The 19,039-nt window shown below is 40.4% G+C and overlaps 1 protein-coding gene and 1 long non-coding RNA gene across 6 annotated transcripts in view; one reads left to right on the plus strand and one right to left on the minus strand.

The window, feature by feature from the left end:
• Positions 1-13,496, plus strand: LOC144310235 (uncharacterized). Of its 2 annotated transcripts, none has more exons than XR_013375936.1 (3): positions 1-1,743; positions 5,626-5,845; positions 6,202-13,496. It is a non-coding gene; the product is annotated as an uncharacterized LOC144310235 (long non-coding RNA). The 2 variants fall into 2 exon arrangements; XR_013375937.1 differs by having other exon boundaries at positions 1-1,556.
• Positions 9,365-19,039, minus strand: part of MPHOSPH6 (M-phase phosphoprotein 6) — a 23,246-nt gene continuing 13,571 nt past the window's right edge. For 2 of the 4 annotated variants that reach the window (XM_077890991.1, XM_077890993.1), the window contains exons 3-5: positions 14,131-14,221; positions 11,108-11,202; positions 9,365-10,691 (exon numbers count right to left, since the gene is read on the minus strand). In XM_077890991.1, coding sequence (XP_077747117.1) covers positions 10,556-10,691; positions 11,108-11,202; positions 14,131-14,221 — 322 coding nt within the window. In that variant the 3' untranslated portion in view covers positions 9,365-10,555. Of the gene's footprint in view, positions 10,692-11,107; positions 11,203-14,130; positions 14,240-19,039 lie in introns of all 4 variants that reach the window. The other 2 variants (XM_077890990.1, XM_077890992.1) reach the window with 1 other exon arrangement.

Here is a 19,039-nt window from a genome sequence, read left to right on the forward strand (position 1 = left end):
TTTTCTAGTGCCTCCATACTTTGATATGTACATGGAGAGGGTTGTTATCAATGGTACTTATCTCATAGAGTGGTTATAGTATTAAGTAATTTAATCCATATTAAGTACTTAGAATCTCCCTGGGAAAGGCACACAATAAATATTAGTTATTATTACTCCATACTGCTACCCATACTAATTATAGGGTGCTATGATAATTAAGGTGGGGAGCTAGAATATGCACATCGTGTGAAGGAATGAAAGATGATGCCGTGCAAAGCGGGCTTGGGCTTGAGGTAATATATTGCTTCCTGACATAATGTTGATGGGGTTTCACTAGGCCACTAAAATCTCTGCTGTTGAAAGGCAGTAAGATCTCTACCACTAGATAACTAGGTAGCCCGAGCAGGACACTGATAATGCATATGTTCATCTCTACCTGGAAAGTGGGCTCCTCTGCAGACAGAGAATCTAGGATGATCTGGAGAATGCAAGCCTGTATAGGTAACTTCCTCAAATCCCTCTCCTCCTCTGGACTCCAGGCCAGAAATATAGGACTCACAACTTCCATGCCACCCCTGTCCTCCTTCTACAGCAAGGAATAATTTTCAGAAGATGTTAAAAATCTCATACAAATACCCAATGAACACACATCAGAGTTTTATTTAACTCAATGAGAGGGCCAGTGGAGAACCAGAGAATCAGCAAAACCTCTGGCTTAGCCACAAAGAAAGACTTAAATAAATACCATCTCTCATTGAAGGAAGGTGAGAGGGCAAAGAAAATTTGAGGTCAACGGGAGCTAATTTTTCCCTCATCCTAGACAGATGTTCACTTGTTCTTCCTAATTTGTGATTTCATAGATAAGCTCCAAGGCTTCAGGGCTCTTTACCTCATGTTGATGGGTTGTTTTGGCTGCATTGAGGATAAAGTTGCATGCTAAATGTGTGAAGAACTTGGAAAGGGATGGGGAATTAGTTTTTAGTTATGATGGGTTCGGCTAGTGGACTTACAGAGATGTATGGTCCATCCATCTAGTAAGCGGATCTATTGTAATCAAGAGAAATGGAAAGATTAGGACCAGGAGGAGAAATAATCATTCAGTGTTACCTATGGTATGTCAAGCTTCATTGAAGCTCATTGGAAGCTGTCAGAAAGTGTCTCTCCCAGTAGGATCATGAGACCTTCTCATATTACTGTGTAATGAGTTTCCTAAGTGAGCTATAGCAGAGCCTATGTTGCTCTTCTAATAAAAACATGTCCATCTTTATTAAGAGAGAAGACTTAAGCAGTGTGTCCATGTCCTTTGTTCTTTCTTATAATTATGCAGTGTTTAAATTGTCAAAATTTCCTTCTTAAAAATTATACTTGACATAAATGCTATGCAGCATTGGGGGAAAAGATGGTTCACCCATGTTTCAAACAAGGCCAAAAGGACGCTAATTCAGTGTCGTTTTGGTATTTTATTTCTGTCCTGAGTGAAATAATAAAAGGGACAGAAGATTTTACCTCTAAAGACAGCTATGAATGGACAATTGAAGAAAAACACACGGAGGCGGAAACCAGAATCTGAGAAGGTAATACCTGGCATCATGATTTGTATGCAGTAAAGGAAAAGGGGAAGATGCGGCTCATCTTTCTGTCTTGGTGTCCTGTGATTTCTGCATTGTTAACCAATAATGAAATTCCTGCCTTATTGAAGTATGGGAGACAACTCCACCTCTAGATTCTGAAGCAACAACACTGGGTGAACAGCTGTGGGAGGTAAGAGTGGGTCCAGATTAATGAAGACAGCCCTTGTCTTCCCAGAACTCACTGTGTGGTAGACAGTAATATATCAAGACTTTCTTTGGACTTCAGTGTCCACAAAGACACTGAAAATGAGAGAGCATTGGTATGAGAAACAACCTAAGATTGAAGGCAAGAAGATTAAAAAAAAAATCCTTAAAAAAATCCTTGCACATACTAATCAAAAGTAACTTGGTGTAGCTATACTAATATCAGACAAAGTAAGGTCTAAGGGAAGAAGCATTTCATACATTATCTATTTCACACACTCCAATTGGAGCCCAAAGATTTCTGCTCTGTGACTCCTGGCTGCTCTGCCTTCTCTGATCTGCCCAGTCGACTTTATCCACCCAACCCATACTGTTAGCAGGAGGGGGTCCTGATTCAATATCAAACCCTACCTTTTCTCTTTCATCTCTCATCCATGGCATTAGCAGTTCCTTCTCCCCACTCAAGTTTTTCCTGAGCTCCTACCTTGTGTCAGGCATGGTACTAGGCATTGGGGGACATATCAATTGGATTATCAGGGGAAACAAGTCAGATAGATTCCTGCTGTCCTGGGAAATGACAGTATGATGGGGAAGACACATATGCGGCAACTCAACAAATGGTTGTTTGATGGGAATGTGTAATCAGTACTATTAAGTGTGAGTACCTAGGGAGCTCCAAACACCAATAGCAAAAGATTCTTGATTTTAGCTGTTTGGTACCAGGGCTCCATCCACTACGCCAACCACCAGTGACTCTTCTGAAAAGAAGCCCACAAAGAATAACGCCTTGACAGGGGGCCCCAGAAAGTGTCAGAAGGTAATAGCTCTCCCCTGACATCGTAGGCTGCTAAAGTCTCTCTAACTCAGATGTCTGCTGCTCCTAGAGTCTTGAGAAGTGACAAGTCCCCATCTGGCAGCTGTTGGGGACAAATGATGCTGCCGAGCTTGATCTTAAAGTCGGCCCCAATGTTGGGGCTCAGTACCCAGGTTTACAAGCCCTGGACCACAGGGAGGAGCCTGTGTTTTGGTCTGAGGTGACAAATTACAGAATCCGTTTCATCTGGGAATTGGTTTGGAAACACCAAGACACAAACCAGTTGGCAAAGGACCAACAAGGGGTGAGTGGATGATGGAACTTGGGCACAAGAGCTGTGACTGATTTTACACTGTTGCTACAGGTGGGATAAAAGGCCTCAATGAAAACTGGCTCATGCTTTTAGGCTGCCTTCCTTCAGACCTACTCAGAGAAGCCTGTAAAACTTTGCTACTACCTTCTGGGACCTTAGGACCCTGAATTCAGCCAAAGCTAATGTCCCTTCCTGTCTTCCCTAGGCTAAGTTTGAGGATGGATACTAGCTTCTATGGGGCCTTTTACAGATTAGTAAACAATTTAACATTGTCTGCCAGATAAACACAGTCCCAAGGATTCATAGCTTGGTAAGGGGTCTGAAGGCTGATTATCACACCAGTCTTACTGCCTTAGCAAGGTATGATGTGAAATGCACAAGCTGCATAAGCATGCATGTCAGCCTTGCCCAGCTTTATGGCCTCCAAGGATAGTTTCCATCATCCCTTCCTTGGAATGCATCTTGGAATGCCCCAGGTAGTGTCAGACTCAAGAGGATGAGCAAGTAGCATCTGGAGAAGAAAATGTAGCAATCAGCTTTGACTCTACCTCCCTGCATGGTCTTCTGCTCAGGGGGCAGCAAAAATGATTTTTGGATCCTGAGCAGCAATTTATCAGGTAAGGAATAACCACATAGACTCTGAGAAGACTACCACCAGAAGGCAGGGCAAGCAAGTCTGGGGTTCTAAAGCCCAAACTAACATCCATGAGTGGCTGCTCTTACCTCTTGCCTTGCCATCCTCAACGTCTTGCATGAGGCAGCCTAGCAGGCATTTCTAGTGAAAGAGAATGAGGTCACTGGGATTGGGTAGACAAGGAGAGAATGGGTGGAGCAAGATGCTGGAAGCATGTAGAAGGAAGGGGGCAAATGTAGAGGGGAGGGGCTCGACAAGGATAGAAGAGTCAGTATGAGAGATGGGGGAAGGTCGTAGAGCAGGGAGATGAGGAATCTTGGCTGGATAACATTTTACCTTTTCTAAGTTGTTAGTAATCAGAATGCTAAAGGTGCCAAAAGTTTAGAGTGGTTTTGGAAGACATTTGGGCTGAGAACAAACGTTGAGGAGAAATTAGATGTAATCATTTCTAACAGAGATTTTAGAAATTGAGGTTTTATGTATGATAAACACACACACACCTCAAGTATATGGTTCAATGAATTTTTTTTTAAATATTTTATTTTATTTTTTTTTAATTTTTATTTATTTATGATAGTCACAGAGAGAGAAATAGAGAGAGGCAGAGACATAGGCAGAGGGAGAAGCAGGCTCCATGCACAGGGAGCCCGATGTGGGATTCGATCCCAGGTCTCCAGGATCGCGCCCTGGGCCAAAGGCAGGCGCCAAACCGCTGCGCCACCCAGGGATCCCGGTTCAATGAATTTTGAGAACTGAATGCACCTGTTTAGCCCACACTGGTGAGAGTAAGAATCAAGCAAGATTCACTTTTGTCCCTGTCCTATACCATTTGTTGGAGACTTTACCTTTTCCACTGAATTGCTGTTATTATCTATATCAAAAAGTTACTGGCCATAATAATTGGATAATATGGATCTATTCCTGGACTCTCTTCTATTCCATTGATCTGTTTGTCTATCCTATGCAATTGCCATACAGTTTTTATTTTTCTCTTCTTTAGTCTTTTATTGGATAAATTTTTTTTGACCTCTTCTTTTATTTTTTAAAAAAGATTATTTATTCATGAGACACAGAGAGAGCGAAGCAGAGACTCAGGCAGAGGGAGAAGCAGGTTCCATGCAGGAAGCCTGACGTGGGACTCGATCCTGAGTCTCCAGGATCAGCACCTGGGGCTGAACGCGGCACTAAGGCTGCCCGATAACACTTGTTTAAATGCTGGGCTTAGAGATACGATCGTTTTTTTTTTTTTTTTTTTTTTTTCCAGAGATACTATCTTAATTTGAGTTCCCTAGAAGCAGACCCTTGGATGTGGATTCAAGTGCAGGCAGTTTACTTTGGAGGTGCAGGAAACTCTTGTAAGGGAGTGATGAGAAAGGAAACAGAGGAAGGAAACAGCCAATTAGCTGATCAAACACGTCAGTGAAGGCAACTGCTGGGGAGATTCTCCAAAATGGTGTTAAACCCATACCTCCAGATGGCCCCTCCTTAGTGGTGGTGGGGTGTTTTGATACCAACTCTGATCAGGGCTGGATTGAGGCTGCTCCCAGGAGCCGCAAAATCTCTGGCACTCCCAGTGGGCTGTGCCCAGGCAGAACACGGGAGAGCATTTTCCCATAACCTCAGTAAAGTCCCACAGAGAAGTGGATCCAGTTGGCTGGAGATGTAAAGAAAATGGGTAGGGCCGGAGTGTCTGCACCAGCACAGACACTGCTTACACCACTCATACCTGCTTGCACTCCACATTAATTCTCTCCATCCTGTCAGTGCTTCTTCAAGGTGGTGGCGAGTCACCATGTGACTGCAAAGCTTACAGTCAGAGGATGAGTGAGACAAATCACAGTCCTTGCTGCATTATTTCCCTCTTCTACCACTATTCTAGAATCCTTGGTCACTTGGCAGAGCTTCTAGAGGTCTCAGTTGCTTTTCCAGTGAGGCAACTCAGAGCTTCCTCTCTGAAAACTGCAAACCTTTGATTACCAGGCCCTTGCAAGGTAATGGTGCACACAACTCCCATTTGTTGTTTTCCCTGGACATGGGGGCACCAAGATGAGACCTGGTGAGTTCCTGAGTACCATACATCCCTTACCGTGTCCCCATTCTGCAACAGCAACCTGTGAAACAGTCCATGAAAATTACTCCTGCTGATAGAGGGAGTCTTTCCTTTGCTTGCTGGCCTCCTGCTGAACTTACCCTTCTCATCGTGACGTGAGCCGACGTGCCTACACAATGAAGTGAGGAGAGGCACTGGAGCATAGCACTGGGCTCCTATGGACCTTCTGACCATATGTCAAGAGGATCATCTGCTTCTGGACTGCCACTTACTACAGGTAACTGAAGTGGGGGGAGCTCCTGTACCTCTGACGAAAGAGGATTCATCTTAGTGATTGACCAGAGTGTTGAAACAAAGGAGAGCTGTACAGTCAAGAGTTGGTCCCAAACTTTTAAACTCTTCAGCTTGAAGCTAATTTCTTCCTAGGACCCTTATCGGGGAAGTTCAGTGAAGAAGGAACTTTCCATTTTTCCTCCTCCCTTCCTTTCTTAGGAAGGAGAACGTTTATTCCTTCACCAGGGAAATGAAGAGTTGAGTTTATATTAGAATTTTTATACTCAGAGTTGATTTAAAATGAATTGGGAGTTTGGGGGAATAAGATCACACTAATTCTTATTTATTTTTTATTTTTAGGTAATTGCCACAACCTTGAGATCAAGAGTTGCATTCTCCATCAGCTGAGCCAGCCAGGTGCCCCTAATTCTAACACTTTGAAGTATTAAAGCCAATAAGCTTCTGGTGTGCATAATTCATATTCATAAGTAAGCTTTTCTTAGCTTCCTAATTTTTACTTCTTCCCACCTTTGATTTTTTTTTTTCTTCCCACCTTTGAAATCATTGGTATCTACTTAGTGACCTTGTTTTTTTTTTGTGATCTCTGCATCCATGTGAAGCAAGCTCAGGAAGACTTCAGGCATTTCTTTGTTCTGCTCTTCTGCTCTCAGGTATAAAATTTGGAAATACTTAACTTCTCATTTGAAAATTAGTGTCAATTCATGAGTTTTGGAGGGTGTTTTGAAGTCCTCTGCTATTACCCAACTATCTCTGCCTCAACATGAAGATGAATGTTCCAGCCTTCCTTTTTCCATTGAGGTTTCTGATCCAGTAGGACTTGCTGGATTCCTGCTGGAGGAGTTCAGGTGCTCCTATCAGTTTTGGTAGAGACAATAGTAGCAACCTTAGAATTGCACACTTGGCCACTTGGACTGTAATTTCTAAAAATCCAGATGTCAACTTTTCAGAATCAAGGGGATCCAGACCATAATCTGTTGAGCAATTCTTCTGAAGGTGGCTACAATGTTATCACAGTCCTTTGGAGGGATGGGCCAGCCAGCAACCTAACATTCTGGCATTATTTTCTTCCCTTGAAATTTCTCTTCAGCAATATCTACATTGTCATTTATCCCATTTGACGGATTTCTCTTGGCTAATTCAGAGAAACTTTTTTTCCTCCTTCCCAATCTTGCCATCCAACTTACAAGGGCAGGATGGGGGGTGGCAGAGGGAATTATAGGTATTTAAAAAAAGCTTCTCAAATGTAGTGGCAGTCAGAGAAATGCAAATAAACGCCGAGATGCCATACTTGTGCATAGAAGACTGGCAAATGTTCTAAAGTTGGTATTTCACTTCCATATTGCTACTAGACAAACTACAACCAAACTTAGTGGCAGTGCCCTTAAGATTCTGGAAATCTCTCTTTTAACAAAGTCTAAGAGACACACACTCTCCTGATGTCTTCTGACATATCAAAGTCAAAAAAGAGTTTTAGAGCTGTACCCGACCTGGACAGCTTACTTCAAAATTTATCCTGAGACCGAATTTTACTGACAACACTCCACATTTGATCTCTGTAGTTCTTATTTTGACAACCTTTTGCTTGCTAGGAAAGGCCAGCCTGGCTCTCAACATCCTCCAAACTGTGCTACATAATTCAACAGTTCTTTCTGTCATTTATGTCTGTCTTGTATTTTATCAGAGGCAGCTATTTGTCCCTTTTAACGTTCTGCCTGCCAATTTCCCCAGCCAGATCTTACAGATGTGGTGGGTCCTGGAGTTCATTTCTGGGAAGAACCAGCCTCAGATGCTTTTGCATCTTCCATCTGACAGAAATGAGTAGAATTTGGTACCTGGATTAAATAAGAAGGGAGCAAGTGGTTTATCACAAACTATAGGTTTTATATTTAAGACCTCTTGGGGGAAAACAGTGTATTCTACTTTATTATTCTTGGGGCTTGAAGATTTTGAATTTGTGAATATATGCCCGCAGACAGAACGATCTTACAAAATCTCTGAGGAGTCCAATAGGTGTTACATAGATTCTCAGAGGAGTCACTAAATATGTTCATGCGAGGTTGGGTAAATAGAAAATTTTCATTCCAGTTATCTATGAAACACCTATTTTTTAATAAATCCTTACATGGGGCGGGGGGGGGGGGGCGTGAATCCTTGGGTGTCTCAGTGGTTTAGTGCCTGCCTTCGGCCCAGGGCATGATCCGGGAGTCCCAGGATCGAGTCCCGCATTGGGCTCCCTGGATGGAGCCTGCTTCTCTCTCTGCCTGTGTCTCTGCCTCTCTCTCTCTCTGTCTCTCATGAATAAATAAATAAAAATCTTAAAAAAAAAAATCCTTGCATGAGGAGTGTGGGGTTAGAACCAGAGTGGGACATAGTCCCTGCTTTCAAATTGGGTAATATTTTATAGAGTGATCTCAATAAGTGATTACATAGTTATATTCCACATGAGCACTCATTAAATAATTTTTTTCTTGCTACCATAGATTCATATGTACATTCTTTCTTAATACTGGGACACTAATATTGAGAATACCCTATCTACAAAATTAATCTTTTGTGTTGAACACTGATGTGAACCTAACTTATATCATCTGTAAAAAGCAAAATTTAAAAAATGGGAATAAATTAAAATGTCATTATACAATACAGATACTATGTGTAAGTAGTACAATAGGGTTCTGAAAGATTATTTGGAAAAAAGTATGGTCTTATTTTGGAGCCAGGCTATATTTTCTGCCTGTTTCCCAATGCTATTCTTTTGCTTTCCCCTACAGGGTGACATGAGAGCAAGCATGGTCTTTGAGGTTAGTAGAGCTACATTTAAATCCTGGATCTAGTACTTAAAAGCTATGTGGCACTGAGTGAGTTACTGAATGTCTCTGTAGCTGTTTCTTCATGGGTAAAGCAGAGTTGCTACTTTATAACCCCTGCCCATAATTCAGTGGCAGTAAGAACTGGCCAAATGTAAGAACTCAGTGTTTGTTAAACAAATGAATGTCAGAACTACTGCTGGCACATGGCTGATATTTAAGGGCAGGTTCCTTCCACAGGGCTGTCACAGTGGTTATTCATTTGCAGAGTATTGCTTTATTTTCCTTCGGGCAACATTATGGTCCAACCATTGTCAGTGCCCTTCTAGATTAAGTACCTGATAGGATCTCCAGTGGTCAAGTACAGGTTTGTGCTTCCCTCCTGATGTAGTTCAGGTTTTCTGATATCACTGCATCCAGAATCTGGATACCATGGAATACAGGTCTGTGGGCTCAACTGCAGACTTGTTCCTATATTACTCTCCATTTTTGACTTGTGGTATCGCCATGAGGTTAAATGAGAATCTGAGGTAGGAGTGGAGAAGTGTCAGGTTTGAGGACAGGATCCATCTAACAGGGATGTTATATTTGAGGAGATGATCCACAATGATCAGGGCAGAGGTCACACAGGGATGTGGGTGTGAGAGCCTGCTGTGAGTGAGAGAGAAGTCATGTGAAATCATAGTCTGCCAATATTTGTTGGATTATCCTCTTTATTACCTGAATGGTCTTGTTTGATCCTGCTGAAATTTTGGAACAATACAAGGTCACTCCTGCTACTCATTGGCTGGCAGAGATTTCTCCCATACATACAATGCTGATGGAAGAGATATTAGCAGGAGACACCATTCAGATTAAATACATCTCAGGGAAAACAGTGCAGCTTTGTACCAGCCAATCTGGGGACTACTACTTTACAAGGAGTATCCTAAAACCCAGTGCATTTTCTTTCCTGGGGCCAGTAAAAACACAGGGACCCATGGAAAAGCAGCAAAATATGGAAAGGAAAATATAACTCTAGGTTATACAAGTGAGCTGCTAGTTTGAAAAGTGGTGACTTCTGTGTGCAAATGATTTCTTTGACCAAACAGAACAGGGCACAGTTATGAGTTAATGACTTTCATAATGATTAAAATAAGAAACTAATAATTGTTTTTAACCCATAAAAGCCAATCTCTTATGGTTCATCCTAGCACATTACCATATTCTCAATTAATGATTGGTTTCTTAAAGTTAGCATTTGGATAAAAGTTCCAATACTGAATTAGAATAAAACTATTATTTGAAAGCATAAGAGAACAAAAAAAGTATATGAAACTTATTTATTACAGAACAATTTTTATTAATAAAAGCTTTAAGCAAAAACTCGTAATTCCACAAACTAACAATGACTTGGTAGCATGCAAGTACTTCTGGCTAGCGAGGCATATTTATTCTTCATGAATTTACATATAATAGGTCCTCATGACATTTGATTCCAAAATGTATGTATAAATTGGCTTGGCATGATTAATAACTTAAAGTAAAATATAAACATAAGGATAACTTAACAGTGATTTAATTTATGTGTGTCAATTCAAGGTCAGTGACTGGAAAGCCCTATTAAAAAAAAAATCTGAGGTCAAAAAAGTCTTTAGGAAGCAACCACATACCTCTGTATATTTGAAGATCGAGGGCTAAAAATCCATTCCTGATGAACACCATTAAGCAAAGGATGTATAACATCCACCACACATCTGTTTCAAAAATGGCACATTTCCAAAATTATCCATTTCTTTACAAATAAACATCATAGTATTAATAGCTACACAGAGGCCATCAGAATGAGTTCCACAATATGTTAACTCTTACGAGGCTTCCCTGAGCTCTGTCTTAAAGCATCTACTTTAATCCTGGGGCTTTAAAAACATCTTCTTTACTTTAACTGTTGGTTTTATGTGTCCATTTTCATCTTCTTCATAATTAGCACGGTCTCTCTTCTTGGCAAACTTTTTTCCAATTGTCCCCACCAAGGTCTCATATCTGTTAAGATGATATGCGGCACAAATTTAATTAAACAAACAAGTAGGAGTCAAGTCTTGACTTAAGAATATTAAACCAAGTATACAACAAGAAAAATCGAAATGATTAAAAAAAGCTGTCTGATTTAAAATTTATGAACTTTTCTATGCAGAATTAAAATCTTCACTTTTGTTTTGGTACTATCCTGTATGAACTTGAGAGATATATTTTAAAATATGTCTTAGAAGCAGCACTGGACAAGAGCCCTCAACTGCTGGCCTGTGACAGGTATGAACCTGCCCCAGCCCACTTTAGAGAAAGCAGGAAGTCCTCTTCCTGCTGGGGCACCTGACAGAACAGTTGGGAAGTGGAGCACCCACGTGAGAGCCAGTGAATGCTGGGCCCAGGTTAGAACTAGGCTCTGAAGTGACTATTACCTTCTGGCCATTTCTTCATCTGACACATCAAGCTCCACTGCTTCACTTTCAACTTCTTCCACTTTGTTTTTAGCATTCATCTGAAGCATTAATTTCTGAAAAATACAGCAGTGCTTTCAGGGTTGGAACAGGCTTATTAAAGAAACTGATACCAAATGTATTTGAAGGTAGAGAAAGAAGAAGTCACAATCTATGTAAGTAGTCCAAATCTCTGAAGGGATGCTCTGTAATACTTTGCTCCACAATGTGACAACAAAAATCAGCCGTGAATGGAAAAAATGACAAAGCACCATTAGATTAGACTTCCTATTAATGAATTTAAATTGTATTTTATTTATTTTTTAAAAGATTTTATTTGAGAGAGAAAAAATGAGTGAGAGAGAGAACACAAGTGGCAGGGAGGGCCAGAGGCAGAGGGAGGAGACTCCCTGCCAAGGAGGGAGCCCAATGTGGGACTCAATCCCTGGACCCTGAGATCATGACCTGAGCCAAAGGCAGATGCCCAACTGACTGAGCCACCCAGGCACTCCTTTAAATTTTATTTTAGATTGTAAATCTTATTAGTTACTTACATCTAAAGCAGGCACACTGCTAACATACTCTAGTGAGTGGGGCAAAGAAAAAGCAAACTTTCAGACTTCCTCCAACTTCCCATCTTTGAGCTAAATGTAAGAATATTACACTCAAAAGTGATACTAAATGCAGTTTTTGGTGGTGGTGGTAAATTACTGGATGGAAGGACTGGGAGGCTGGCTCTAACATCATGGGGAGGACTGGCTTCACCCCAGAATACAAGGGTGGATAAAGCATTCTACATGATGTCCATGTGCCATATAGTCTCACCTCCATTTCTTTTTCTCACATTAACATTTCTTGATCATTACCCCGACTAAAAAATTATTTTGGGGATGCCTAGGTGGCTCAGCAGTTGAGCATCTGCCTTCGGCTCAGGGCGTGATCCTGCAGTTCCTGGGATTGAGTCCTGCATCAGGTTCCCTGTGGGAGCCTGTTTCTCCCTCTGCCTGGTCTCCGTCTCTCTCTCTCTGTCTCTAATGAATGAATGAATGGATGAATAAATAAATAAATAAATAAAATCTTTCAAAAAATTTATTTTTATTGTACAATACCTTCTTTTTAGCAAAGGCAGGATGAGGAAGGGACAGCAGAAGAGAAACTAGTTTCAATTAGCTTTTCCAACATTTAAAGGACTAAAGAGAAAATTCCGGGAATATAAGCTCTGTGAGGGCACAGAATTCAGTTTCCTGTGCGTTTCCAGTGCCTCAAGAGGATCTGATGAACCTCAGGTACAGAATAAATATTTACTGACTAAATAAACTCCATAGTAGGTGTCACTAAAGAGACATACAATATTAAAAATGTGTTCTCAGGGCGCCTGGGTAGCTCAGTCAGTTAAGTATCTGACTCTTGATTTTGGCTCAGGTCATGATCTCAGGGTCATGGGATTGAGCCCTGTGTTTAGCTCCCAGCTCAGTGGGGAGCCTGCCTGAGATTCTTTCTCTCTCCCTCTGCTTCCCCGCACTCTTTCAAATAAATCTTAAAAAAAAAAAAAAAAAAAAAAAAAAAAAGGCTAAAGTGTGTTCAAAGTACATCCTACTTATAACGAAATAAGTGCTCTCAAGTTGGTATCTTTTCATAACTGGGTATATACACCTAATCCTTCCCACATTTCATAACAGTTCAGATCTGCAAGCCAAACAGTTCAAAACCTTTCCCCAGAGAGAATGTACTCAGTGTTACAGAGCAGCAGTCATGAAAGCCATCTTCTAATAGCCTCCCACATCAGGATCCTTCCCACTGTATAAGACATACCCTGGAGTGCTTGCTTACGCCTAGCTCTAGTCTCTGGGCATCATACACTTATTATCTTTGCTTCCCCCAGATTCCCCTTTTACCCTAATGCCTTCTTTCTTTTCCTAATCTAAAGCTTTAAGCAGGCCAAGCCAAGAAAAATATCTATTCTAAACAAACACTTTTAGTGTTGATTGTATAAATAGAGCACTTAAATTACCAAACACCCTCAAAAAAGGAGGGGAGGGAGAAGAAAACCTACAATCTTTAAATAATCTCTGGTGATTAGTCTGGTTAACTATGGTTCCCTATAGACGTTCTCAGAGAAGTGGTTTTCAACCAGGGGTAGTTTTGCTCACCAAGGGACCTTTGGCAATGTCTGGATACATTTTTGGTTGTCACAACTGGTGTGTGTGTGTGTGTGTGTGTATGTATGCATGTGTACACTACTGGTATCTAGTGGGTAGAGGCCAGGGCACTGCTAAAGATCTTAAAATACACAGAACAGCCCCCGCCACAAAGAATTATCTGGCTCCAGATGTCAGTGGTGCCAGAGCTGAGAAACCCTGGCTTTAAGTGATAGTTACAAAACTAAAGCTTTATATCATAAACTTCCATTTCGTTGGTGGAATACCTGACAGGATGGTTTTTAGTACGTGTGCCAGAATTCTAATAAATATTTGTTAAATGAAGATCTGTGCATCTCTACAAACCTGAACCAGGAAAATTCAAATTAACAGCTATTATAAGGTAAATATTTACTTTTCAAACAAACTTTCCAAAAGGTTCATTTAGAAATCGATTTACAAGCTTGGATTAAAACCTGCCCATTAAAAAGTCAAAGTACTCAATTTTTAAGTCATAATTTTCCATTAGAAAAGATACGTTTATAGGTGCCAGAAAATAATTTTTCATAATAGCTTCATATGAACAAAATCCAGACGGTCCTGTGAAAGAGCGGAGTTTAAACTCTAACACTCGCAGGGCGCTGTCATGGAGTGTGTGCTGCTATATTAAATCATCTACTAACTCTACCATAAAACCAGGCTGCAAGGGTTGCAATTTCTTTAAATAGCTCCACTGGTATTTCAAAACTTGTTATTTTGTATATAACGAGAAGAAACGGTACCTGGTGGGAAAAAACCGAAACCCAATTATTAGCAGAAAGAATTCAATTGGAAAATTTTAAAATTTGAAGCAATTATATTTAATACCTCAACCTCAGGATTAAATCCTCTGAATGACATTCTTCCATAGAGAAGATCTTCACATAACAAGAAACTCTGCTCTTCTATTATGAAACATCTAAGTGGGAAAATAAACCTGTATTACTAGCGTGTCTACTTATAACAAAGCCGTGCAAATAAAAGTCAAGATTTCAAATGAAAAATCGATCTCACTTACGGTTCTTAGTAGAATCAAGTAAAAATAAGGTAAGACTTCTAATTCTAACATAGGGGTAGAAATAAAAACTGATTACCTTGGCCAGCAAAGGCAGTAGATGACAAGAGCTGGAGGCTGCAGCCACAGCCTTGTCTAAATTACACACTTAATTTGCATAAATGCCTACACAATGCAGAAACCTAGACTATTTATAATAAACCTAGATTTTTAAAATCTGATGTAGTTTTCTTGATGTTTACATACCCCCTTCCCCCGCAATATTGTTAAGTTCTTATTAAATACTCTGAAATTGGGAGTCCCAGGCAGGTGTAGGAGTGTATTAGCCAAAGCTCTCAGCTATAAACAACAATGACTGACTTCAGCACAGAAGGAATTTATTGAAAGGATACAAGGCATCTCACAGAATCGCTTGGAAAGCTGGATAAGCAGGAATGGAAAATAGGCAGAAATTAGGGTAGCTAGGTCATCAACCCAAAACCAAAACCATGGTAAAATCTACCCTAGTAAGAATGACGCTGCACCTGAGGCTAACCTCTGGACAGCAGAAGGTACTGGGAGGCCAGCGATGCCCTGGAAGTCTCCTCTGAGTCACCAGTTTATTACCCTAGTTCCAGGTGAGCATACTGACTACTGCCTGAAACCACAAAACAATCAACCATAAAGCACACTAGGAAAGTAAATACCAGACCTTTAGGGCTTCTTTGGCAGAAAGTAGGCCCTACTTCTTGTGTCAAGATTCACTCATTCAACTCACTCAGCCAACATTTCTGCCAGGCAGTGTTCTAGAAGCTGGTGGGGGGGGGGGGACGGACAGCCACAAAAACGAGTTTCTACTTTCACAGAGATCACATTCTAGAGTGATGCCAAGCGATAAGTAAATGATTTATATTCCACAGTGAAAAAAAATGAAGCAGATTATTTCACTCCTGGCCGTAAGAAGGCAGCTGGTATCAAGCTAGTCCTCCTACTTCAGCCAACGATAAAAGAGGACCTAGGAGGAAACAATGAACAAGTCAAAGCACAGGGCTGTGGTGCCTGAGAGGAAAAACCAAAGTAAGCTTTCTGACTGAAGGCAATGAATGCCCACTTTCTGACTGGAGGCAACTTCTAGCCTGTGGAGCCTTACCTGAGCCCAGTCTTACAAAACTGAAGAGACAGACTGAAGTTCAGGGCTATAGAGGGAGGTGAAGTATAATGGGGTCAAGCCCAGAGAAAGGAAGATACATAGAGAAATTCTGGGACCTGCATTCACGGTCTCCTTGAATGTCTGGCCAAATACCAGGCTGTCTATGTGCAAGGCAAGTCCAACAGAGTCGGGGGAAAAAATTTCCAGGAGAACAAGTTAGCCTGTGCATTAGTTTCCTAGGGCTACTGTAACAAATGACCACAAAACTGGTGAGTTAAAGCAACAGAAATATATGCTCTCAATTCTGAAGTCCGCAGTTTCACTGGACCAAAATCAAGGTGTTAACTGAGCGTGCCCCCTCCAGAGGCTGGAGGAGAGAATTCATTCCTTGCTTCTGCTGACAGCTAGAAGTCCTTGGCTTGTGATTGCACAACCCTAAACTCTGCCTCCATGGTTACATTGCCTTCTCCTCTATCTCCCTTCTATAAAGATATACATGATTGCAGTTAGGGCCCACCAGACAATCCAGAATAATCTCCCCATCTAAAGATCTTTAACATAATTATACCAGCAAAGTCAATTTTGTCATATAAATTAACATAGGTTCCAGGGACAAGGACTTGGATATTATTTGGGGGACCATTTTCCAGCATACCATACCTGAGAAAGAAAATTTACCCTAAAATTGTATGTTGGACAAGACCTTGCACAAAGGAGGGAAATGTCTGAGCTGTGTCTATCTAGAGTGGAGCAACCAAGCTGAATACTCTGTGATACTGAACAGAAATATCACGCCTCGGCAGTAGGACTCATCTTAACAATTGTCAGGGCTGTAAAACCTACTCTGACAAAAACAGGGACCAAGCTGATTGGCATGTAAATTAACTGTCTAAGGGAATATTCAATACTTTATTAAGGAAGACAACAAAATCCAGGTATTCAGCAATGTAATACATAATGTGAGACACACAATAAAAAGTTCCTAGGTATGTAAGGTAGCAGGATAATGTGACCCATAAACAGGAAAAAAAGTCAATAGAAAAAAAGATAATGGCATTAACAGAGAAGAACTTTAAAACAGTTTTTTTAAAGTTTTTTTCAGACAGGGGCAGAGGGGGTAGAAAGAGGGATCGAGGGAGAAATCTTAAGCAGGTTCCACGCCCAGCATGGGGTTCTATTTCCTAAGCCTGGAGATCATGACCTGAGTTGAAATCAAGGGTTGGACACTTAACTGACTGAGCCACCCAGGAGCCTCTAAAAACAGTTATTAGAAATATGTTCAAGGATTTATAGGAACACAGGAATGTAATGAAGACACAACTAGGGTACCTGAACGAAAATATGGAAACTATGAAAACTCACCAAATATAAATTTTAGAACAGAAAAACAGAATCTGAAGTAAAAAATAAGAATAGTCTTATAATCTACTAAAGAAATGGAATTCATTATTAAGAATCTTTCCACAGAGAAAACTCCAGATTCAGATGGCTTCACTGGTGAATTTTATAAAAAATTTAAGGAAGAAATAATACCAAATTTACTCAAACTAAGAAATGAGGAGGGGACATTTCCTAATTCATGTTATGGCCCCATCTAAAGACATTATAAGAAACCTATGGTAGAATATGCTGTATGAATATAAATACGAAAATCATTACTAAAATATTAGCAAATTGTAAGAACTATACACACACACACACACACACACACACACAAATCTAAAACATGAATACCAAGGGGTGATTTGTTTCAGAAATGTATGGTTGTGACATTCAAAAATCAAGATAATTCCCATGTTAACAGAGGAAAGAAGAAAAATCATATGATCATCTATCTCATTAAAAATGATTGGACACTATTCAACAACATTTATGAAAGTCTTCAGGAAACTAGGAAGAGAAAGGAAAATCTCTCATGTTGATAAAGGACATTTATGAAAACACAACAGTTAATACTTAACAGTAAAGCAGTTAATACTTTCTCCCTATGATCAAAAATAATGCAAGGATGTCTGTTTGTTTCACTGTACTAACCAATGAAATCCTAACCAACGAAATCCTAGCCAATGAAATAAAGAGATCCTAGCCAATGAAATAAAGAAAAAGAAATCCTAGCCAATGAAATAAAGAAAAGGAGATGACAAATGCATTTGTAAATAATCTTAAGAAACCCATACAAAACCACTAGAGTTGGGATGCCCAGGTGGCTCAGTGGTTGAGCATCTGCCTTCAGCTCAGGGCCTGATCCTGGAGACCAGGGATCGAGTCCCACATCGGGCTCCCTGCATGGAGCCTGCTTCTCTCCCTGCCTGTCTCTGTCTCTGTCTCTGTCTCTGTCTCTGTCTCTCTCTGTGTCTCTCATGAACAAATAAATAAAATCTTCAAAACAAAACAAAATCAACCTAACTGATTCAGTTAATGAATCAATTTAGCACAATTACAGAATACAAAGTCTATACACAGCATTTCTACATATATTAACACAACAAACAACTCTGGGGAAAAGGCAATTTACAACAGCAATTTAAAATGTGAAATACATAGGTATATATTTACTGATATATATACACAAAACCTCTACACTCCACCCTACAAGCCATTACTGATGGGAATTAAATAGCTAAATAAATGGGCATATCATGTTTATGGACTGAAGGACAGAATTTTGTTAAGATACCAATTCTCAAGTTGAAATACAGAATCAATGCAATGCCAATCTAAGTCTTATGCGGGGGAAGGGGCTGATGGAGAGAAATAAACTGATTCTAATATTTATATGAGAATACAAAGGGTGTAGACTAGCCAAAACAATCCTGAAAAGAATAAAAGTAGAAAACTTGCACTGTTTCTAGACTTCAAGATTACAAGACTCAAGATTGAAATCCATAGCAATCAAGCTAATAGGACTGAAAAATTTATCAATGCAATAGAATTGAGTCCAGAAATAGTTCCATACTAACACAGCATATTGATTTTTGACCATAGCACTGAAACAATGCAATGAATAAGGAAAAATATTTTCAATAAATGGTACTGGGATCACAGGTTTTCTATAGGAAAAAAACAAAACAAAACACAACACTACTGTTAATCAAAGACAACATTAAGAAAATAAAAAGGCAGGCACCTGGGTGGCTCAGTCAGTTAAATGCCGGCCTTTGGCTCTGGTAGTGATCACAGAGTCCTGAGACAGGGCCCCTAGTTGGGTTACTTGCTCAGTGAAGAGTGCGTTTCCCTTTCTTCCTTTGCTCCTCTCCACCTCCACCCCCTAATAAATAAAACCTTAAAAAAAAAAAAAAAAAAAAGAAAAGAAAAGAAATAGGCAAGCCATACACTGGGAGAATATATTCACAATACATACATCTGTTAAAGGACCTGTATTCAGGGGATCCCTGGGTGGCGCAGCGGTTTAGCACCTGCCTTTGGCCCAGGGCGCGATCCTGGAGACCCGGGATCGAATCCCACGTCGGGCTCCTGGTGCATGGAGCCTGCTTCTCCCTCTGCCTATGTCTCTGCCTCTCTCTCTCTCTCTGTGTGACTATCATAAATAAATAAAAATAAAAAAAAAAAAAAGGATCTGTATTCAGAATATA

This window comes from Canis aureus, chromosome 3, assembly GCF_053574225.1.
Source record: "Canis aureus isolate CA01 chromosome 3, VMU_Caureus_v.1.0, whole genome shotgun sequence".
Lineage (NCBI taxonomy): Eukaryota > Metazoa > Chordata > Mammalia > Carnivora > Canidae > Canis > Canis aureus.